The sequence below is a fragment of the Balaenoptera physalus genome, assembly GCF_965194825.1.
Source record: "Balaenoptera physalus genome assembly, contig: HAP1_SCAFFOLD_670, whole genome shotgun sequence".
NCBI classification, from domain to species: domain Eukaryota; kingdom Metazoa; phylum Chordata; class Mammalia; order Artiodactyla; family Balaenopteridae; genus Balaenoptera; species Balaenoptera physalus.
The window spans coordinates 12,588-37,398 of record NW_028126086.1 but is presented as its reverse complement, the minus strand read 5'-3'; the positions used below and the strand labels follow the sequence as shown (position 1 = coordinate 37,398).

The 24,811-nt window shown below is 40.0% G+C and overlaps 1 protein-coding gene across 1 annotated transcript in view; it reads left to right on the top strand.

The window, feature by feature from the left end:
* Positions 1-24,590, top strand: part of LOC309653603 (ELKS/Rab6-interacting/CAST family member 1-like) — a gene marked incomplete at its 5' end in the record, with an annotated part of 111,814 nt that extends 87,224 nt beyond the window's left edge. Inside the window, 5 exon segments of the mRNA XM_082478490.1 lie at positions 6,075-6,212; positions 7,478-7,618; positions 8,571-8,711; positions 22,555-22,748; positions 24,179-24,590. Coding sequence (XP_082334616.1) covers positions 6,075-6,212; positions 7,478-7,618; positions 8,571-8,711; positions 22,555-22,748; positions 24,179-24,185 — 621 coding nt within the window. The 3' untranslated portion in view covers positions 24,186-24,590.
* Positions 24,591-24,811: the final 221 nt, after the last annotated feature.

Genomic DNA, 24,811 nt, shown 5'->3' with positions numbered 1-24,811 from the left:
ATGGACTCTGTATTTTCCTAAAGGTCATACCTATACTTCCTGTATAGTTCAATTTGAACAGTTTTTAAGATAAAATACAGAGGTACTCTGCTGAAGTTTATTACTTTTTAAATGTTCTCGTCTTTCTCATCATAAGAATACAGTTGTATTTTAGAATTGAAAGGAATATTAGTGGTCTTTGTCTTGTAGGTAGGTAATTAGAAAGAACAAGTAACTTGCCCAGTGGGACATAGCTAGCTATTTATTCATCACGGTAATCCGTCCATTACTTATATGATGAGAGAATAGCACAATTGGGAGGGAAACTCAACCAAAGAAATAATTGGTTGTCAGCCAGAATCTTTGCTGGGCTTATTAAAGACCCTAAACAGTCATTAAGAATATAGATATGGGAGTTTTAACAACCTAAATTGTGTTTAAAACACTGCTTAGAGTTCCACATGACTTTGTTGCTCTTGTATCCTCTAATCGTTGGAAACACATAACTGGACAAGTAAAATTTAGAGACCAGTACAGTCTGGGCAAACCCTGATCATTTTGGTAAAGTATAGTTGTGCCTTGTTAGTACATTTCACAGGCCTTTAGGATGGTAGACAAAACAATTGCATAGATCAGGGGACTTAGTGAATTTTTCCTTTTTAGATTCCATTGATTAATGTAGATCTCTTCTGCCAGCTGAGTATGACCAGTTCATCCAGACTGTACTTTTACCACTGATACTGAGAGGTATTATTAACCAAGAAGGTAAAGGTCAGAGCCTTTTTGAGTAACTTGCTTTCCACAATACATTTGACACTGATGGCTGCTTAGAACAAGTGTGGAGGCATCATCCAAAAAATTCTTTCCTTTAAATGATGTTCCAGGTAGCTAGGTGACTGCAAGGAGTATTTTGGGATTTCTTGTCCTTAGAACTACATCCTATAGGAAGTCCCTTCTACGTTTGCTCAGTGATTAGGGCCTCAGCAGCAGAGCAATCATCAGTTCCACTTGACTAGGAATAAATCACCCACGTTGAACCATGATAGTTTCTGACAACTGGCAATGCTGATAAAAACCAAAACAAAAGATGTTAAGAAATCTGTGCCAGTGTGGAGCTGGTGTGCAGATTTGATGGATTCACGTGCAGCATGCATTCTGCATTAGTCTTCCTCCTCTTTCGTCGGTTTTTCTCTCTTTGTAAAATAAAAATTGTACGAGAAGAAAGGCTCTATATCATATAATAATTATTTCGATTTTCTTTCTAGCCCAGTTAACAGAGTTATACCCTAATTAGAGAGGTCATTTTAAGGAAAACGCCTTCCTTCTCTAAATAGTTATTTAGAAAGTGTTTCCTTCTTGAATTCTTCACTCTTAGTTCTTCTCTATGATTTTAGGCTGTATGTATAAACCTGATTGACCCTTCCCCTCCCTATTCATCACCAGGGACACAGATAATATAGACTAAACACCAATTCCTTCGATCTCTGCACAATTTTACTCATGCAGAAATTGAATACATGTTAATAGCTGCTTAATGATTTCTTCTTAATACAGATCGGTTATGCATAAAGTAGGAAGAGCCCATAGAATTATAAAATACATTATTTTCTGCAAGAATTTTTTATTAATTTTCAATATTACTAAGTATAAGTTATTAAAGTAAAAGAAGAAAAGCTTTTTTAGCTATTGTTAAGTGCTCCTTAGTCCGTGTGTATAAATAAACTAGCCTCCTTCTACCCCTTGAAAGGCTAAACAGACTGTCTTAATACTATCATGATATTGATCCTGATATCAAGTACCTTTGGTTCTGCCCACCAGCTTTAGTGTGTTATGTTTGACTCTACACGGAAGTACATGGAAGATGCTCTTCTGCATTGGCAGTGGTTTGGTACCTCCACCCTTCCTTCTTTGCTTCTGTAGGGGAGAATATTTTCATATGTGACCGTAGTAATAACATTGTGTTTATTGATAAACACTACTTAATAACAAGGAATCATTTATGGAAAGATGCTTGAGACATCTTTGTGTGATTCTTCTTTCCCCCCCCCGCCCCCCATCATAGAACATATTATTTACAGCACAGTGATTAAGAGTAGAATTCTGGAGCTAGATTGCCTAATAATTATAGTCTTGTGGTGGAGCTTCAATAGTTGTTATACATAGATTTCTGAAAACAGTGCCTGATACATACCACACTCTCTGTGTTAGTGGTGCCTCTTGTCACCACTGCCGCCGCCTCCTCCACCACCCCCATCACGAGTAATTTTTTGTTGTTTTTATCATATTGCCATTTTAGGGATTCTGTGGTTTCTGTTTCTACGAAATGGAAAGTTTTTTTCTTGGGTAGATATTCTGAGCATATTTAAAGGAGTATTTTTCCACTTAGCATGATTCTGAATCAGTCATCTTTATCATTAATAGTCGAGTATGTGCATAACTGATCCAGTTTTTCTCTTAGCTGTTGTATTCAAAGCTTTTGTAAATAGTGTATTTTAGATCCTGTGGATAATTGAACTTGGTATAGAATGGGATTTCCACTATATATTTTATAGAAATTGCATAGTAAATACTGAAATGGTGTGACATGGGACTATTAGGGTGAACAGTTTTCACAGCCTCTATATTGGATTAGTTAAAAGAAGAGAATAATGGCAAGATTAATATGATAACATTCATACACCCCTTGGTTAGCAACGTCTGAACCCAGAGAGCCTTGATCACAAAATCACGATTTTGAGTCTCAACCAAAGTGAGGATATATAAAAGGAGTTTTCAGTAGGATTCAGCTGCTGTCCATCATGATGCTGGGTAAACGGAAAGTGCTTTGTACACACCCATCCTCCCACACACCACACAGAGCCTCTTTTGGGTTAATGCTCTTGCAGCTGGTTTGCACATATCTGTATCTACTGCAAGTCTTCCTTGCCGATAGCAGCTTGCCCAAAGGAGACAGCTCTAGTGAGCGCTGCCCTTTCTTCACCGTGGAATGGCTATTTCTGCTCTCCAGGAATAGCCATCCTCTTCCTCCCCTCCAACTCAGCAGTTTAGACAGCTGGCTAATTGGATAAGAAAGTAGCTTAGGGAGAACTTGTTAATGGGGATTTTACCTGGCTTAGCAGCTTCTGCACCTGAGTATATCAGGAAAAGTCTTTTTGTTTGTTGGTTTGTTTGTTTGTTTTTGTTTTTGCTGGCAAAGAATAATGGATCCCTTTCATAGTTGGACTACATACAAATTATACAAGTGGAATTGTTAACAGTTAACATCTTAATTATTTCTTAGATGCTGATGATGGAGGAGAAAGAAGGGTATAATCCTTATTATGCATGTAAGGGCTGTTTGTATATTAGGTGGGCTCATAAAACAAATCTCTGGTTTCTTGTATGTAAAACTTGGTTGGCTCTATGAAGTTTTATTTTTTAAAAAAGGTGGTTGTACTGCTCTTTCTTGGTAAAAAAGTCTAATCAACAGAATGATGATATCTTTTTTTTGTGTGTAAGGTTTATATGTCAGCAACTAGGATGACCCGCACAGCTGGTTAAATATGTAAACACCAGAGCGTTGCCTTCTGTATGTTATGGAGTACTAGATTTTTAAGTGGCAAAATCTCTTTAGTGGTTGTGAATTTACCTAAGTATTGATCCATATGAGATTCCAATAGGAGTGTCTGATTAAACTAAAGGAAACTAATGCTTTTCATACGTGATGGTCTTTTCTCTCACAGTATGCTTTGGACTTCATCGGCATGGAAAAGACTGGAGCCAGTTGCAGTGGTTCACCTGTAGGATTCTTCCTTCGTTAAAGAGTGAAAATCCAAGCCTGACAGTACTCATGGTTCCCTATTCTGAGTTCGCTGAATCTTTTCGCTTAGCTTATTTGTTCTGCTGTGGAATTCTCAGGGACTGTAGAGAGGGACCTTTTTTCCTTCCCCTTGGAAGGGTCTGCTTGGAATGAAGCAGACCCTTAAAGAGCTTATATTAAATTGATTGATGCAGGAATTATTTGAAGGTTGGATTTAGGTTCTTTTGTAGTTCTTTTCTTGGCAGAAGTTTATGTGTATGCCTAAATACAGTTTATAAAAGTCCAAGCTTATGTATTATTTACTGACTAATGAATCAGAATTTATTATAGACCTGATGTGTGCCAGATATGAAGATACAAAGCTGGGGTAGAGGAGTAAGATCCAGTCTATTTGTAGAGATGTGTATAGAATGAGTAATAACAATATGGTTGGAGATTCGTGTTATAATGTATAGATAGATGAAAGAATGGAGATAAATATATAGATAGAGAAAAGAATGGGAGATGTGTATATGTATGTATGTAGATCAGTACTTTGTTCATGTGTGATGGCATATAGACTGTGGTCATCTTCTTGTCATGGGGGTAAGAGCAAGAAAGTCGTCCCAAAGCAGATAACATTTATGTTGCTTTTTGAAAGCCATGTGAAATAAACCAGCTAGTTCAAGAGTAGACGATGATATTATATTCTCCTGCTTCATTTTTCTCTGTAGGACTTATCACCATCCTACATACTATGTTCATTTCATTCATTCATTCCTTGTCTATCGTATTAGGATTAAGCTCTTTGAGGGTAGGGATTTTTGTCTGTTTGGATTAATTCTATATCCTCAACACCTAGAAAACTGCCTGGCACGTAGCTGAATGAAAGAATGAAGTTTGTGAGTTTTAGAATAGTTGTCTTACTTATTTTCCTTTTGCTTATTAAGAATCTCTCTCTACAGTTCCTCCATATTTTTGCTTACTATTTTTCATTGTGTGTACGGGAGTCTCCCTAGTGATAATATGCTGTTTCCACACTATTTCACAAACCCATCCCCTATTTTCCATCTCTCTTAACTCACTTAGTTTCCAAACTCTCTTACCTGAATTGATATGCTCTCCTAGCTGTTTTCATGTCTCTACGTAACTCCCCTTAGATATTGAATATCTTCTCCACAGCTATCAGAATTATCAGTCTGAAATACAGAACTGACCGGACTGTTTCTTTGCTTAGAAGTCCCTAATAGTCCCCATCTGTCTAGAGTAAAATGTGTGCTCGTTAGAATGGCACGGAAGCCCATCCATAGCTTGGATTCAGGTACATAAAGTCCCCTTCCCATCTTATAATGAAAATGGGTCTGTTCATTTTTCTTTGTGTCACTAGTGCCTGGCATGTAATAGAGACTTCACCAATAGTTTTTTGAGTAAATGAATGCGTACTAGGGTATATGAAGGAATGAATAACTATAATAATAAATTTCATTGAAAATGCTTGCTGTTGAAATAAAAGATGATATAAAAACCTAACTTGAACACTAGCATTTAAGAACAGTTTTTCCAGGCTTCCCTGGTGGCGCAGTGGTTGAGAATCTGCCTGCCAATGCAGGGGACACGGGTTCGAGCCCTGGTCTGGGAAGATCCCACATGCCGCGGAGCAGCTGGGCCCGTGAGCCACAACTACTGAGCCTGCGCGTCTGGAGCCTGTGCTCCGCAACAAGAGAGGCCGCGACAGTGAGAGGCCCGCGACCGCGATGAAGAGTGGCCCCCGCTCACCACAACCAAAGAAAGCCCTCACACAGAAACGAAGACCCAACACAGCCAAAAATAAATAAATAAATAAATTTAAGAACAGTTTTTCCTTTTTACAGCTGATTTGTTTTTCTTAGCATCCAGCTGTTCAATTTGCTGTCCTCCCTCAGCATTTTTTAAAGGAATCTCTCTGGGCATTTACACTGTTGCTTTGGAAGTAATCCAGTTTCTCATGGCTTTCCTCTCTGTAGGTCTTCCCTTTATCCCCATCCCTATATGTTGGGTCTTTTCTCCCTAGCTACTTTCCTTATTTCTTTATAGAGATTTATGACTCTGCATGTATGACCATACCCATGTGTATGTCTTTTCTCTCTTCTGGCTATAAGTTCTCAGTTTAAAGGTTTGCATGAAGTTCTAAGACCCTTAGGGTTAAATTACTTCTACAGAGCACACACTGACAACCCTGATCTACCTGTTTCCAACTTAAAATGATTTTTATTGTGACTGTTTGTATTTCTCTGAATTTCCTTTTTTTCCCCCCCTTAAATGTGTGTGCACAACTCAGATTGAAAAGCTCCAAGAGCAACTTGGAGATAAGGAAAAGCAGATGAGCAGCTTGAAGGAGCGAGTCAAATCCTTGCAGGCTGACACCACCAACACTGACACCGCCTTGACTACTTTGGAGGAGGCCCTTGCCGAGAAGGTGGGTGACTGGCCCAGACTCCTCACAGACACATTTCTTCTGCCTTCTCATTAATCTGAAAGTCACTTTAGTGATGAGACTTGATAGAGGAGACAGAAGAAGTCGCTTTGGCAAAAGGGAAAAGAGCTGCCTGTACTGTTGCTGACGTACCCAGTGTAAGGGAAAGAAGATTCGTTTTGTTGTTGCCAATTTAAGCACCTGTTGCTAGGCAGGATGGATTCCGTACTGGAGGGCAGTGGCTGAAGTTTCTAAAGAACCAGCCATGTGCTCCCTGTTTACTATCTTCTTTTTATGTGTATGGTCAGCTAGAATTCGGTGATGTGGGAATGTCAGACGCTGACCATCAGGAGGCAACATTAGTTCTCTTTTACTGTGCCGCATTGGGATCTAATATATTCATGGGTTTTAGTTACAATACAGTGTACTTGCTGTTTTTCTAGTCGTGGCCTTGCCACTTCATTTTGCCTTCATGAGCAAACCTAGTTTTTACAGGAATGGTTGATTAAATAAAGAAGTGGCCCAACATGACAAGTGTTAATGTCTTGGAGGAGGTTTAAGGACTCTTGGTGGGGCATTTTAATTGGATTCTTCTTCTTCTTCTTCTTATTTTTTCTTTAAGGGATAGGGTTACTGTTCCTTAAGCCTCTTGGACTCAGAATGTTTCAGGCTTCCTGCCCAGGGATCAAGGCTTGATCCCTGAATATATTCAGAAATAATACCCATAAATATACTTAAATTGCTTCAACTTTCAAACTTCCTGAGTATCTGTTGACAGAAGTTTTAATGGTTTCTCTTTTCTTTATCCTTCTTTATGCTTTAAGCTCAACAAATCATAATCTCTCCAACCTCCTCCTGTTTGCTGTGTGAGTTGTGAGTTGTTTCCATTGCTTTGTAGGCAACATGTGAATTATATATAGAAAAGAAATATTTGCTACTTATTGTCCTTAGGGTATATGTATAAGTTTTTTGTTGCTTGGGATTTGAATAAATGAGATTATTCCAAAAGAATACTCTAGGGACATCTAATACTAATTAAGGTTATAGGAAAAGAAACCTAGGGGAATCAAAAGAACAAAACCAGATGTATGTTAGGGCAAGATAGGTTGGAAGGTTGAATTCTTTACAAGGTCAATTATTAACGACCTATCACTGTCTTTTGAATGAAGGATGGAAGGGTGAAATTTTATCAGCTAGAAGCTGAATTGCAGTCATATGATAGAAGTATGAAAGGAATTTTCTCATGTATTGATGTGCTCTCTTATCAGGAGCGGACAATCAAACGCTTAAAGGACCAGCGGGACCGAGATGAGCAAGAAAAGCAGCAGGAAATTGATAACTACAAAAAAGATCTTAAAGACCTGAAAGAAAAAGTCAGCCTGTTGCAAGGCGACCTCTCAGAGAAAGAGGTCAAGATCACCAAAATGGAATTATTTGGTTTGCTTAGCCAGTGCATTGTGTGTATATGTTGTTGGTGTTTACATAATGCGTATAAAAAAAGGGTCTGTTGGAAGATTTAAAGAATCTTCTTATAGCAGGGATTATTTCAGGAAGCTCTGCAGAGATATAGTAGATGGAATCATTTCTTTCATAAGTCTTACCTCTTACCTCTTGCAACAGTTATGAGTTGGCTTCTTACTTGCTAATGACGTTTTACAGATCCTAAAATAACAGTATTTCTCCAGTTACATTTGGAGAAATATTGTGCTAATGGTGAGAAAGCTGATAGACGAACGGCATATGCACAAGGAGGACAGTTTATTTACATCAGCTCTTAACGATCACCTCAACATTGGCAGAGAAATCTTAAATGATTGTTGACCAATTAGGTGACTTAATAGACTTTGATTTTACTTTTGAAGAATCTTGTTGATGTCACCTAAATAGCAGAAATGCCTAATGCCTTGTGATCAGATAATAATGAGCTTTAGGGACATTCTCAGGGTTTTCTTTCTAATATCTTTAGGAAAATTTATGGGAATTTGTGTTTCTAATAGAATGTTTCTTCCAAAATTAGAAGAGAAGAAAAAAGTCAGTGTAGCTACTAAGGTTGACTGCTTACATTCACAAAGCTTGATCTACTTCCATTTATTTTGTGGGAATGGATATGTATTGGTAGAGCTCTTTAAGTCACTATTCAGTTGGTATTTCTTGGGAATTCATTCTGTTTTAGTTAGAACTTGAAAGCCAGAACTAATGTTGTTGTTCTGTATTTCTGTATTTCATGTTCTTGAAATGGAAATATGTCAGTATATGCTAATGGAAAGAAACTACAAACCACCAGGAAAATAAATTTAAGAATTTAAATCTCCATTTTGTTAATAAATAGTATTTATTCTAGATGTATGTTGCTTCTTTTAGGCTTCACTCTTGGATCTGAAAGAGCATGCTTCTTCCCTGGCTTCCGCAGGACTGAAAAAGGACTCACGGCTTGAGACACTAGAAATTGCTTTGGAGCAGAAGAAGGAAGAGTGTCTGAAGATGGACTCGCAGTTGAAAAAGGTTAAAGAAAACTTTTCCAATTTCTTGCTTTGCTTTATTTTTTTTAAGTTTCTGCTTTATAACAAAGTGAATCAGCTATACATAAACATATATCCCCATATCTCCTCCCTCTTGCATCTCCCTCCCATCCTCCCTATCCCACCCCTCTAGGTGGTCACAAAGCACTGAGCTGATCTCCCTGTGCTATGCGGCTGCTTCCCACTAGCTATCTGCTTTACATTTGGTAGTGTATATATGTCCATGCCACTCTCACTTCGTCCCAGCTTACCCTTCCCCCTCCCCGTGTCCTCAAGTCCATTCTCTACATCTGCGTCTTTATTCCTGTCCTGCCCCTAGGTTCTTCATAATTTTTTTTTTTTTTAGATTCCGTATATATGTGTTAGCATACGGTATTTGTTTTTCTCTTTCTGACTTACTTCACTGTGTATGACAGACTCTAGGTCCATCCACCTCACTGCAAGTAACTCAATTTCATTTCTTTTTATGGCTGAGTAATAGTCTATTGTATATATGTGCAACATCTTCTTTATCCATTCATCTGTTGATGGACACTTAGGTTGCTTCCATGTCCTGGCTATTGTAAATAGAGCTGTAATGAACATTGTGGTACATGACTCTTTTTCAATTATGGTTTTCTCAGGGTATATGCCCAGTAGTGGGATTGCTGGGTTGTATGGTAGTTCTATTTATAGTTTCTTAAGGCACCTCCCTACTGTTCTCCATAGTGGTTGTATCAATTTACATTCCCACCAACAGTGCAAGAGGGTTCCCTTTTTTCTGCACACCCTCTCCAGCCTTTATTGTTTGTAGATTTTTTGATAATGGCCATTCTGACTGGTGTGAGGTGATACCTCATTGTAGTTTGGATTTGCATTTCTCTAATGATTAGTGATGTTGAGCATCCTTTCGTGTGTTTGTTGGCAATCTGTATATCTTCTTTGGAGAAATGTCTATTTAGGTCTTCTGCCCATTTTTGGATTGGGTTGTTTGTTTTTTGATATTGAACTGCATGAGCTGCTTGTATATTTTGGAGTTTAATCCTTTGTCAGTTGCTTCATTTGCAAATATTTTCTCCCATTCTGAGGGTTGTCTTCTCATCTTGTTTATGGTTTCCTTTACTGTGCAAAAGCTTCTAAGTTTCTAGGTCCCATTTGTTTATTTTTGTTTTTATTTCCATTTCTCTAGGAGGTGGGTCAAAAAGGATCTTGCTGCGATTTATGTCATAGAGTGTTCTGCCTCTGTTTTCCTCTAAGAGTTTGATAGTGTCTGGCCTTCCATTTAGGTCTTGAACCCATTTTGAGTCTATTTTTGTGTATGGTGTTAGTGAGTGTTCTGCTTTCATTCTTTTACATGTAGCTGTCCAGTTTTCCCAGCACCATTTATTGAAGAGGCTGTCTTTTCTCCATTGTATATTCTTGCCTCCTCTTTCAAGAATAAGGTGACCATATGTGAGTGGGTTTATCTCTGGGCTTTTTACCCTGTTCCATTGATCTGTATTTCTGTTTTTGTGCCAGTCCCATACTGTCTTGATTGCTGTTCTTGCTTTGCTTTAAATAACAGCATAGTAGAAAACTCTATAGTGTCCATATGGAATAACTTACCAGTGGAGTAATAATCTCCTAAAATTCAAAATACCATTTATACCTTGATTAATTCTCTTGGCATTCTTATCCTATTTTACTTTACTCCTGAGAGTCCCCAAACTCTTAGAAAATTGGCAATTCAGAGTAAGATTAAAATATGCAGCTCCTTTATAGATGAAATGTAAGATCACAATGTAAAAATCTCAGTTATCTGATATTTTTCTTCTATTAGCATTAGGCTTCCTGGAAAGAGATAATTTAACAGTGATAGTCACCCATACCGGTGAATATTAGAATTTGGTACAGGTATTTACTATCCATTTCATTGATTTACACCTCTCTAATATTTATATGGCAGTTTGTGGTTTTCAAAGCACTTTCATACTTATTATCTCTGAGTTACCAACTCTGATTAACTGGGTCCAGTTCATGTGATTACTGATGAGAAGGGGGCCCAGCCTAGTCTTGAGACTTGGTGGTGTTCTTTTTTTTTTTTTTTTTTTTTTTTTTTTTTTTTTTTAACATCTTTATTGAAGTATAATTGCCTTACAATGGTGTGTTAGCTTCTGCTTTATAACAAAGTGAATCAGTTATACATATACAATATGTTCCCATTTCTCTTCCCTCTTGCATCTCCCTCCCTCCCACCCTCCCCATCCCATCCCTCTAGATGGTCACAAAGCACCGAGCTGATCTCCCTGTGCTATGCGGCTGCTTCCCACTAGTTATCTATTTTACATTTGGTAGTGTATATATGTCCATGACACTCTCTTACCCTGTCACATCTCCCCCCACCCCCTCCCCATATCCTCAAGTCCATTCTCTAGTAGGTCTGTGTCTTTATTCCCGTCTTGCCACTAGGTTCTTCATGGCCTTTTTTTTTTTTTTTCCCCTTAGATTCCGTATATATGTGTTAGCATACTGTATTTGTTTTTCTCTTTCTGACTTACTTCACTCTGTATGACAGACTCTAACTCCATCCACCTCATTACAAATACCTCCATTTCATTTCTTTTTATGGCTGAGTAATATTCCATTGTATATATGTGCCACATCTTCTTTATCCATTCATCTGTCGATGGACATTTAGATTGCTTCCATGTCCTGGCTATTGTAAATAGAGCTGCAATGAACATTTTGGTACATGACTCTTTTTGACCTATGGTTTTCTCAGGGTATATGCCCAGTAGTGGGATTGCTGGGTCGTATGGTAGTTCTATTTGTAGTTTTTTAAGGAACCTCCATACTGTTCTCCATAGTGGCTGTATCAATTTACATTCCCACCAACAGTGCAAGAGTGTTCCCTTTCCTCCACACCCTCTCCAGCATTTATTGTTTCTAGATTTTTTGATGATGGCCATTCTGACCGGTGTGAGATGATATCTCATTGTAGTTTTGATTTGCATTTCTCTAATGATTAATGATGTTGAGCATTCTTTCATGTGTCTGTAGGCCATCTGTATATCTTCTTTGGAGAAATGTCTATTTAGGTCTTCGGCCCATTTTTGGATTGGGTTGTTCGTTTTTTTGTTATTGAGCTGCATGAGCTGCTTGTAAATCTTGGAGATTAATCCTTTGTCAGTTGCTTCATTTGCAAATATTTTCTCCCATTCTGATGGTTGTCTTTTGGTCTTGTTTATGGTTTCCTTTGCTGTGCAAAAGCTTTTAAGTTTCATTAGGTCCCATTTGTTTATTTGTGTTCTTATTTCCATTTCTCTGGGAGCTGGGTCAAAAAGAATCTTGCTGTGATGTATGTCATAGAGTGTTCTGCCTATGTTTTCCTCTAAGAGTTTGATAGTGTCTGCCCTTACACTTAGGTCTTTAATCCATTTTGAGTTTATTTTTGTGCATGGTGTCAGGGAGTGTTCTATTTTCATACTTTTACATGTACCTGTCCAATTTTCCCAGCACCACTTATTGAAGAGGCTGTCTTTTCTCCACTGTATATGCTTGCCTCCTTTATCAAAAATAAGGTGCCCATATGTGTGTGGGTTTATCTCTGGGCTTTCTATCCTGTTCCATTGATCTATATTTCTGTTTTTGTGCCAGTACCAAACTGTCTTGATTACTGAAGCTTTGTAATATAGTCTGAAGTCAGGGAGCCTGATTCCCCCAGCTCCATTTTTCGTTCTCAAGATTGCTTTGGCTATTCGGGGTCTTTTGTGTTTCCATACAAATTGTGAAATTTTTTGTTCTAGTTCTGTGAAAAATGCCAGTGGTAGTTTGATAGGGATTGCATTGAATCTGTAGATTGCTTTGGGTAGTAGAGTCATTTTCACAATGTTGATTCTTCCAATCCAGGAACATGGTATATCTCTCCATCTATTTGTATCATCTTTAATTTCTTTCATCAGTGTCTTATAATTTTCTGCATACAGGTCTTTTGTCTCCTTAGGTAGGTTTATTCCTAGATATTTTATTCTTTTTGTTGCAATGGTAAATGGGAGTGTTTTCTTAATTTCACTTTCAGATTTTTCGTCATTAGTGTATAGAAATGCAAGAGATTTCTGTGCATTAATTTTGTATCCTGCTACTTTACCAAATTCATTGATTAGCTCTAGGAGTTTTCTGGTAGCATCTTTAGGATTCTCTATGTATAGTATCATGTCATCTGCAAATAGTGACAGCTTTACTTCTTCTTTTCCGATTTGGATTCCTTTTATTTCTTTGTCTTCTCTGATTGCTGTGGCTAACACTTCCAAAACTATGTTGAATAATAGTGGTGAGAGTGGGCAACCTTGTCTTGTTCCTGATCTTAGTGGAAATGGTTTCAGTTTTTCACCATTGAGGACAATGTTGGCTGTGGGTTTGTCATATATGGCCTTTATTATGTTGAGGAAAGTTCCCTCTATGCCTACTTTCTGCAGGGCTTTTATCATAAATGGGTGTTGAATTTTGTCGAAAGCTTTCTCTGCATCTATTGAGATGATCATATGGTTTTTCTCCTTCAGTTTGTTAATATGATGTATCACATTGATTGATTTGCGTATATTGAAGAATCCTTGCATTCCTGGGATAAACCCCACTTGATCATGGTGTATGATCCTTTTAATGTGCTGTTGGATTCTGTTTGCTAGTATTTTGTTGAGGATTTTTGCATCTATGTTCATCAGTGATATTGGCCTGTAGTTTTCTTTCTTTGTGACATCTTTGTCTGGTTTTGGTATCAGGGTGATGGTGGCCTCGTAGAATGAGTTTGGGAGTGTTCCTCCCTCTGCAATATTTTGGAAGAGTTTGAGAAGGATAGGTGTTAGCTCTTCTCTAAATGTTTGATAGAATTCACCTGTGAAGCCATCTGGTCCTGGGCTTTTGTTTGTTGGAAGGTTTTTAATCACAGTTTCAATTTCAGTGCTTGTGATTGGTCTGTTCATATTTTCTATTTCTTCCTGGTTCAGTCTCGGCAGTTTGTGCCTTTCTAAGAATCTGTCCATTTCTTCCAGGTTGTCCATTTTATTGGCATAGAGTTGCTTGTAGTAATCTCTCATGATCTTTTGTATTTCTGCAGTGTCAGTGGTTACTTCTCCTTTTTCATTTCTAATTCTATTGATCTGAGTCTTCTCCCTTTTTCTCTTGATGAGTCTGGCTAATGGTTTATCAATTTTGTTTATCTTCTCAAAGAACCAGCTTTTAGTTTCATTGATTTTTGCTATTGTTTCCTTCATTTCTTTTTCATTTATTTCTGACCTGATCTTTATAATTTCTTTCCTTCTGCTGGCTTTGGGGTTTTTTTGTTCTTCTTTCTCTAATTGCTTTAGGTGCAAGGTTAGGTTGTTTATTCGAGATGTTTCCTGTTTCTTGAGGTAGGCTTGTATTGCTATAAACTTCCCTCTTAGCACTGCTTTTGCTGCGTCCCATAGGTTTTGGGTCGTCGTATCTCCATTGTCATTTGTTTCTAGGTATTTTTTGATTTCCCCTTTGATTTCTTCAGTGATCACTTCGTTATTAAGTAATGTATTGTGTAGCCTCCATGTGTTTGTATTTTTTACAGGTCTTTTCCTGTAATTGATATCTAGTCTCATAGCGTTGTGGTCGGAGAAGATACTTGATACTATTTCAATTTTCTTAAATTTACCAAGGCTTGATTTGTGACCCAAGATATGATCTATCCTGGAGAATGTTCCATGAGCACTTGAGAAAAATGTGTATTCTGTTGTTTTTGGATGGAATGTCCTATAAATATCAATTAAGTCTATCTTGTTTAATGTATCATTTAAAGCTTGTGTTTCCTTATTTATTTTCATTTTGGATGATCTGTCCATTGGTGAGAGTGGGGTGTTAAAGTCCCCTACTATGATTGTGTTGCTGTCGATGTCCCCTTTTATGGCTGTTAGTATTTGCCTTATGTATTGAGGTGCTCCTATGTTGGGTGCATAAATATTTACAATTGTTATACCTTCCTCTTGTATCGATCCCTTGATCATTATATAGTGTCCTTCTTTGTCTCTTGTAATAGTCTTTATTTTAAAGTCTATTTTGTCTGATATGAGAATTGCTACTCCAGCTTTCTTTTGATTTCCATTTGCATGGAATATCTTTTTCCATCCCCTCACTTTCAGTCTATATGTGTCTCTAGGTCTGAAGTGGGTCTCTTGTAGACAGCATATATATGGGTCTTGTTTTTGTATCCATTCAGACAGCCTGTGTCTTTTGGTGGGAGCATTTAATCCATTTACATTCAAGGTAATTATCGATATGTATGTTCCTATTCCCATTTTCTTAAATGTTTTGGGTTTGTTATTGTAGGTGTTTTCCTTCTCTTGTGTTTCTTGCCTAGAGAAGTTCCTTTAGCATTTGTTGTAAAGCTGGTTTGGTGGTGCTGAACTCTCTCAGCTTTTGCTTGTCTGTAAAGGTTTTAATTTCTCCATCGAATCTGAATGAGATCCTTGCTGGGTAGTGTAATCTTGGTTGCAGGTTTTTCTCCTTCATCACTTTAAGTATATCCTGCCACTCCCTTCTGGCTTGCAGAGTTTCTGCTGAAAGATCAGATGTTAACCTTATGGGGATTCCCTTGTGTGTTATTTGTTTTTTTTCCCTTGCTGCCTTTAATATGTTTTCCTTATATTTAATTTTTGACAGTTTGATTAATATGTGTCTTGGTGTGTTTCTCCTTGGGTTTATCCTGTATGGGACTCTCTGTGCTTCCAGGACTTGATTAACTATTTCCTTTCCCATATTAGGGAAGTTTTCAACTATAATCTCTTCAAATATCTTCTCAGTCCCTTTCTTTTTCTCTTCTTCTTCTGGGACCCCTATAATTCGAATGTTGGCACGTTTAATGTTGTCCCAGAGGTCTCTGAGACTGTCCTCAGTTCTTTTCATTCTTTTTTCTTTATCCTGCTCTGCAGTAGTTATTTCCACCATTTTATCTTCCAGGTCACTTATCCTTTCTTCTGCCTCAGTTATTCTGCTATTGATCCCATCTAGAGTATTTTTAATTTCATTTATTGTGGTTTTCATCATTGCTTGGTTCCTCTTTAGTTCTTCTACGTCCTTGTTAAATGTTTCTTGCATTTTGTCTATTCTATTTCCAAGATTTTGGATCATCCTTACTATCATTATTCTGAATTCTTTTTCAGGTAGACTACCTATTTCCTCTTCATTTGTTAAGTCTGGTATGTTCTGACCCTGCTCCTTCATCTGCTGTGTGTTTTTCTGTCGTCTCATTTTGCTTATCTTACTGTGTTTGGGGTCTCCTTTTCACAGGCTGCAGGTTCGTAGTTCCTGTTGTTTTTGGTATCTGTCCCCAGTGGCTAAGGTTGGTTCAGTGGGTTGTGTAGGCTTCCTGGTGGAGGGAACTAGTGCCTGAGCTCTGGTGGATGAGGTTGGCTCTTGTCTTTCTGGTGGGCACGTCCACGTCTGGTGGTGTATTTTGGGGTGTCTGTGGCCTTATTATGATTTTAGGCAGCCTCTCTGCTAATGGATGGGGCTGTGTTCCTGTCTTGCTAGTTGTTTGGCATAGGGTGTCCAGCACTGTAGCTTGTTGGTCGTTGAGTGAAGCTGGGTCTTGATGTTGAGATGGAGATCTCTGAGAGATTTTTGCCTTTTGGTATTACGTGAAGCTGGGAGGTCTCTTGTGGACCAGTGTCCTGAAGTTGGCTCTCCCACCTCAGAGGCACGGCCCTGATGCCTGGCTGGAGCACCAAGAGCCTTTCGTCCACACGGCTCAGAGTAGAAGGGAGAAAAAATAGAAAGAAAGAAAGAAAGAAAGAGGCTATAATATAGTGAAGTAAAATAAAGCTATTGTAAAGCAAAGCTATACAGACAAAATCGCACCCAGAAGCATATACATATACACTCACAAATAAAGGAAAAGGGGAAAAATTAATATATCCTGCTCCCAAAGTCCACCTCCTGAATTTGGGATGATTCGTTGTCTATTCAGGTATTCACCAGATGCAGGCACATCAAGTTGTTTGTGGAGTTTTAATCCGCTGCTTCTAAGGTTGCTGGGAGAGATTTCCCCTTATCTTCCCTGTTCGCACAGTTCCTGGGGTTCAGCTTTGGATTTGGACCCGCCTCTGCGTGTAGGTCGCCTGAGGGCGTCTATTCCCCGCACAGACAGGACGGGGTTAAAGGAGCAGCTGCTTCGGGGGCTCTGGCTCACTCAGGCCGCGGGTAGGGAGGTGTACAGAGGAGCCGGGGTGAGCCTGCGGCGGCCGAGGCCGGCGTGACGTTGCACCAGCCTGAGGCGGGCAGTGCGTTCTCCCGGGGAACTTGTCCCCGGATCACGGGACCCTGGCAGTGGCGGGCTGCACAGGCTCCCGGGAGGGGCGATGTGGAGAGTGACTTGTGCTCACACACAGGCTTTTTGGAGGCGGCAGCAGCAGCCCCAGCGTCTCACGCCCGTCTCTGGGGTCCGTGCTGATCGCCGCGGCTCACGCCTTTCTCTGGAGTTCGTTTAGGCGGCACTCTGAATCCCCTCTCCTTGCGCGCCGCGAAACAAAGAGGCAAGAAAAAGTCTCTTGCCTCTTCGGCAGCTGCAGACCTTTTCCCGGACTCCCTACCAGCCAGCTGTGGTGCGCTAACCCCTTCAGGCTGTGTTCACGCCGCCAGCCCCAGTCCTCTCCCTGCGATCCAACCGAAACCGAAACCCGAGCCTCAGCTCCCAGCCCCGCCCGCCGAGCAGACAAGCCTCTCGGGCTGGTGAGTGCTGCTCGGCGCCGAGCCTCTGTGCGGGAGTCTCTCCGTTTTTTTCCTCTGCGCCCCTGTTGCTGTGGGGTCTGCGGTGATCGCCGCGGCTCGCGCCCTTCTCTGGAGTTCGTTTAGGCGGCGCTCTGAATCCCCTCTCCTTGCGCGCCGCGAAACAAAGAGGCAAGAAAAAGTCCCTTGCCTCTTCGGCAGCTGCAGACTTTTTCCCGGTCTCCCTCCCAGCCAGCTGTTGTGCGCTAATCCCTTCAGGCTGTGTTCACGCTGCCAGCCCCAGTCCTCTCCCTGCGATCCAACCGAAACCGAAACCGGAGCCTCAGCTCCCAGCCCCGCCCGCCCCGGCGGGGGAGCAGACAAGCCTCTCGGGCTGGAGAGTGCTGCTCGGCGCCGAGCCTCTGTGCGGGAATCTCTCCGTTTTTCCCTCTGCGCCCCTGTTGCTGTGGGATCCGCGTTGGTAGCTGCGGCTCGCGCCCGTCTCTGAAGTTCGTTTAGGCAGCGCTCTGAATCCCCTCTCCTCGCGCACCAGGAAACAAAGAGGGAAGAAAAAGTCTCTTGCCTCTTCGGCAGCTGCAGACTTTTTCCCGGACTCCCTCTCGGCTAGCTGTGGTGCACTAACCCCTTCAGGCTGTGTTCACGCCGCTAACCCCAGTCCTCTCCCTGCGATCCGACCGAAGCCCGAGCCTCAGCTCCCAGCCCCGCCCGCCCCGGCGGGTGAGCAGACAAGCCTCTCGGGCTGGAGAGTGCTGCTCGGCGCCGAGCCTCCGTGCGGGAATCTCTCCGCTTTGCCCTCCGCACCCCTGTGGCTGCGCTCTCCTCCGTGGCTCCGAAGCTTCCCCCCTCTGCCACCTGCAGTCTCCGCCCGCTAAGGGGCTTCCTAGTGCGTGGAAATCTTTCCTCCTTCACGGCTCCCTCCCACTGGTGCAGGTGCCGTCCCTATTCTTTTGTCTCTGTTATTTCTTTTTTCTTTTGCCCTACCCAAGTACGGGGGGAGTTTCTTGCCTTTTTGGAGATCGGACGTTTTCTGCCAGCGTTCAGTGGGTGTTCTGTGGGAGCAGTTCCACGTGTAGATGTATTTCTACTGTATCTGTGGGAAGGAAGGTGATCTCCGCGTCTTACTCTTCCGCCATCTTCCCGAGGACCCCCCCGGTGGTGTTCTTTTGACATATATTGGGTGTGTTCAGCATGAACACCTTGTGATGAATCATTATTTAGGGTATGCCAGAAATGAAGTCATATTCTTAAGCTAAGGAAAGGAAGAAAATCCAGTACTTAAAGTTACTTTTGAATAAGTAGGAAAATACTTTTTTTGAGATTAACTAATTCAGATTTGGTAATTGACTTTTTTCCCCCTCACTAAAGAAGTGGAGGTAATTTTCTATTTAATACTGGAATATTGAAGGTAAGACTGTTAGATGTATTTAGGATTATGAAACTGAGCAGTAACTGTCAAGAGTAATAAATGTTATTCACTAATATTCCAAACTCGCCTATTTATGGCAATCCCACATTTTCTCTTTGTTTATTTTTAATCTCCTTGTTATGATACTTCTATAGCTGGCCATTTTTATGATCTCTTAAACTTTGTGTTTAGGTTCATGAGAAAAAATAAAGTTATCTTTGGGTAGAGGACTTGGTGGCTTCCCCCTACTCTGATTTATTACTTGTTTTTCTGCTAATTGCCATTTTACTTTTCATTTTAATTAATTAGTGATGTTTTCCTATTACACTGCTCCCACAACGCCCTCCTCCAACCTAAATATAGGTTGCTCTAGAGTTTGCAATATACATTTTCACTCTTTTCTTTTTCCTCAGCTTTTTCAATGCCAAAAATTGTAGATATTTAAGGTGTACAACATGATGCTTTCATCTATGTATGCATGGTGAAATGGTTACCACAGTCAAGCTAATTAACACATTCATCAACCTTAAATAGTTACCTTTTTTCGTGTGTGTGGTGAGAACACTTTTTAAAAATTGTAGTATAATTGACTTACAACATTTTATTAGTTTCTGGTGTACAACATAACAACTCAATATTTGTATATATTGCAGAATCATCACCACAGTAAATCTATTGAACATCCATCAATATACATAGTTATAAATTTTTTTTCTTGTGATGAGAACTTTTAAGATTTATTCTCTTAGCAACTTTGACACATGCAGCACATATTTATAGTCACCATGCTGTACATCACATCCCCAGGACTTATTGTTTTGTAACTGGAAATGTGTACCTTCTGGTCACCTTCACCCATGTCGCCCACCTCTGACTCCCCACTTCTGGCAGGCTACCGGTCTTTTCTGTGAGCTTGGTCTTTTTGTTTTTGTTTTAGATTCCATATATAAGTGCAATCATAATGACATTTATCTACTCTGTCTGACTTATCTCACTTAGCATGTTCTCAAGGTCCATCCATATTGTGGCCAATGAAAAGACTTTCCCCTTTTTTATGGCTGAGTAATATTCCTGTGTGTGTATACAAACATATATACGTACATACCGCATTTTCTTATCTATTCATCCACTGATGGACACTTAGGTTGTTGAGAACACTTTTTAAGATGTATTCTCTTAGCAAATTTCAAGTATGCAACACAACATTGTTAACTAGAGTCAATATCCTATACGTTAGATCCCCAGGACTTATTCATCTTATAACTGAAAGTTTGTACACTTTGACCAACATCTTCCCATTTCCCCACCCCCAGCCCCTGGCAACCACCCTCCTACCCTCTGCTTTTATGAGTTCACCTTTTTCAGATTCCACATTATAAGCAAGATCTTACATGTTTTTAATATGTGGCATTTCCTTCTCATTCTTCTTTGGAGTGTCCATTTTTCTGCTTACATTGCCCCTCTACTCTTGGGTGTTGTCTCCTTTTCCCCTTAGCGCCTTTAACTATTTTTTAAAAATATTTATTTATTTTATTTATTTATTTTTTTGTCTGTGTTGGGTCTTAGTTGTGGCATGCGGGATCTTCATTGTGATGCGCGGGCTCTCTAGTTGTGGCGCACGGGCTCCAGAGCGCATGGGCTCTGTCGTTTGTGGGAGGCAGCCTCTGTAGTTGAGGCGTGGGGGCTCCGTAGTGGCGGCGCGCGGGCTTAGTTGCCCTGCGGCATGTGGGATCTTAGTTCTCTGACCAGGGATCAAACCCGTGTCCCCCGCACTGGAAGACGGATTCTTAACCGCTGGACCACCAGGGAAGTCCTGTGCCGTTAGCTATTTATCATAGTTACTTTAAATTCCCTGTCTGGTAATTCCAACATCTGTGTCAAATATATGAGTCTTATTTTTTACTAGCAGGGGCTAGAGTGGGAGAAATGCCCTTTCCCCAGGTAGGACAAAGCTCTGTTAAAATTTTTACTCCTGAGGGTCTGTCTTTGGATAGAGTACACTTTGGGCATATTTCACAATTGTTACTCTTCCACTCCTGCAGCCAGAACCACAAGGGGATTTTTGTTGCCTCTTCACTGTGAGACCCTGGTGTGGTTCCTGGATTAAAGCCCATGAAAGTATGGGCCCCCCTACAACCGCCGGCCCTGGGACTTTCCTCACTCTTTTTTTTTTTTTTAAGTGGTAGGTTTCTGCTTTTAAGGTTTATTTATTTATTTTTATTGATTGATTGATTGGTTGCTATGTTGAGTCTTCGTTTCTGTGCTAGGGCTTTCTCTAGTTGCGGCAAGTGGGGGCCACTCTTCATCACGGTGCGCGGGCCCCTCACTATCGTGGCCTCTTTTGTTGCGAAGCACAGGCTCCAGACGCGCAGGCTCAGTAGTTGTGGCTCACGGGCCTAGTTGCTCCGTGGCATATGGGATCTTCCCAGACCAGGGCTCGAACCCGTGTCCCCTGCATTAGCAGGCAGATTCTCAGCCACTGCGCCACCAGGGAAGCCCTTTCCTCACTCTTTTGCTTGTATGTCCACACTCAGCCCCCAGCAGTTCCTTAAAATTACCACTTAAGTGTTTCTGCTCACTGCTTCTGCTCCAGGTGAGCAGATCTCAGCTTCAGCTCTGTGGGTTTGCCAGTGTCTCTTGATGTTGGAGGGGTAATTTTTCCTGTGACCTCAGTTCTCTGATAGGTCCTAGAAAACTCATTGATTTTCTGTTTTTCAACTTTTTCTTGTAAAAATAGTAGTGATGACTTCTGAGTTTTTTACATGTTGGAACTGAAGTTCCAGTAGCTTCCCGTATGGAACAGGCCTACTCATTCTTGTTTTATGAAGGTATTTGTATGAATTTTGCTGTTTAGAATAAAATCTAAAATAATAATATAATAAAAACAATTTGTTAATTATATTTGGGAATCAGCTTTAGTTTTATTCATTAACACATAACTGTTTATGGAATCGGTAAGTTAACCTATGCCCAGGAATTTGAAAGTAGATCACAGAGATCTTAATTAACAACATACCTGTCTTATACAGCTTTTTCAGTTCTGCTAGATGTTGAATGAATTTGACTATTTTATCATGTCTGTTTCTCAACTTAATTTATATTGGAAATTGCCTTATTGAAAATAAAAAACCCTTTGACTTTAAAAAAAAGTCTTAAAATAAATGAGAGCATGTTTCCTAATGTAAGATTGAGAGAAGAGTCTAGTAATAAAATGTAAGACCCAGAATAATTGTTAAATATCATATTTCAGATTTTATCCCATTCTAGTAGATAAGTGCTTCCCTAGCATTATTACATTTTAAAAGCAGGGCAGTGAAGTAAGTCAGACAGAGAAAGACAAATACTGTATGATCTCACTTATATGTGGAATGTAAAAACCAAAAACCAACCAAAAACTGAACTCATAGATACAGAGACCAGATTGGTAGTTGTCAGAAATGGAGGGCTGTGTGTGTGTGTGTGTGTGTGTTTGTATAATGGGTGGAGGTGGTCAAAAGGTACAAACTGCCAGTTATAAAAAAAAAAAAAATGTAACTGTGTAGTGATATTTTGTCTATGTAATATTTAAGCAGAGAAGAAGCTTATAAATTGAAGACTAGCTATTAGATGTTTGATAATCCCCTGTTGAAATTGGAGTATAGGTGGCTTTTGGGGACATGGTTTGCCCACTGCCACTGTATGTATATCTGATAGAATTTGGACATTTTCTTTGTAGGCACACGAGGCAGCATCGGAAGCCAGAGCCAGTCCAGAGATGAGTGATCGAATACAGCAATTGGAGAGAGAGATTGCCAGGTACAAAGATGACTCTAGCAAGGCCCAGGCAGAAGTTGACCGCCTCTTGGAAGTCTTGAAGGAGGTGGAAAGTGAGAAGAATGACAAAGATAAGAAGATTGCTGAGTTGGAAAGGTAAGGAAAGGGAAGCTGAAGAGGCACTCTCTATGTTAGAGAGGTTGAAGGGTGGTTTTAAAACTATGTACTTTTCGGGACATATTTTTCCAATATATCTGCCTCTCTGAATTTACTTTATTACCTACTTTTTATTCTAAGTCAGTGTAACTTCACTGTTGCAGTCTCTGAATGGCAACACGGAGTGGGAATAGATTGGGAAGCGATGGACTTCAGCATCATTGATTGGAAAGAGAAAGTATTCATTGATTAAGAAGTTAAAGTTTTCTACTGGTTAATCAAGAGAGTGCAGATAGCCACTTGCTCTCTCATTATTTATTTATCTGTTTAAGGAACAAATGAACCTCAAGTTTAAGGAGTTAAAATTTTTAATTGGTTTAGACCTTTTATGTTGAGCCGTTGCTCTTTTGGGCTGTGAATTTTTAGACTCTGTATTGTGGAGAAGCAAGCTATTACATTGGTACATAGGCCAAATTTAGAAGGAGGGACATTTTGAGGACAAGTTAGGAGACTTGGATGTGATTTTTTATTGAGCTCTGACTTCGACTTCTTCAGAATGAGCTTTGTTTAAACAGAACCAGCCAGATAGCTCTCTTGGAATTTTCTTTGCCTTTTTTTCTTGTTAGGGTATTTTGTACTAAAGATAAAGCGTATGCCTCTTGGCCTCTTCCTTTACACCATGTATTTAACATAAATTCACAAGTGCATAGAAATAGTTCTTCCAGTAGAACTGCATTAATCACTGTATTCTGAACAGTCAGAGAGACTGGCAGTGACAGAATGAAGTCATTAATCCGTGTGACTCCTTTGAGCCTGATTCTTAGAAGAATTTTATTTTCATGCTCTTGAATGTTGGGAAGTAGTAGACTACTTTCATAAGTTGTTTACTAAGTTTTAAATTTTTAGGATATTGGTAGACTTGATATTTTCCCCTAGAAGTAACGTTTTCCTCTTGTTCTGTACCCATAGAATTTTGATTTTCAAAAAACTAAAAGGATAAAGTCCAACCCTCACAATTCTTCTTCACTAAGTTGAAAGTGTGAATGAATGAGCTGATCACCTACTCATTTGTTTCCTCTTATTTTGATATTAACTCTATTCGTGTTTTCTGGTCTGGTTCTGGATAAGATGGGTGGATAAAGTTCTTTAAGTCAGAATTAACAAATTATCAGAGTCTCAAGATTAGATTATGTATGTTTTTTATACGTCTTCCCTGTTTGCACTGCATCTTTACCCCCAGCACACGTGCACGTGCACACACACACACACACACTCTCTCGTTACATACTTACATAAGTACATGCCTTTCTTTGCTTTTGTGTCACCCTGAAATCAACAGCAGTACTTCATAGATGTAATTTATTTTTATTTTATTTATTTATTTATTTATTTTTTGAAATCAGACCTTTATTCAAATCTTAATTTCATAGATTTTAAAATACGATACTTCTGGGCTTCCCTGGTGGTGCAGTGGTTGAGAATCCGCCTGCCAATGCAAGGGACACGGGTTCGAGCCCTGGTCTGGGAACATCCCACATGCCGCGGAGCGGCTGGGCCCGTGAGCCACAATTGCTGAGCCTGCGCGTCTGGAGCCTGTGCTCCGCAACAAGAGAGGCCGCGATAGCGAGAGGCCCGCGCACCGCGATGAAGAGTGGCCCCCGCTTGCCACAACTGGAGAAAGCCCTCGCACAGAAACGAAGACCCAACACAGCCATAAATAAAATAAATAAATAAAAAATAAAATAAAATACGATACTTCTGATGGATTAGTGACTTCCCACTAAATGTATTTCAGTCTTTCAGAAAAGAAATTTCTTGATAAAGTTTTATTTTTCAGTTTGATTTTTTTGTGTTAGAACTCTGCATTGAAATTATTGCTTGCTATTCCAGATACCTTGCTTGAAAAATGTTTCAATTCATTTTTGGACCCAGTACTGATTTTGGGAGATGGACGTGATTTGAACGAGAGTAAGAAATAGAATTAAATCTATATTTGATATCCAAAGCATACCAGATAGCTTTTAGTAGCCACTATATTCCTCACATTTTGGGAAAGAGTTGTA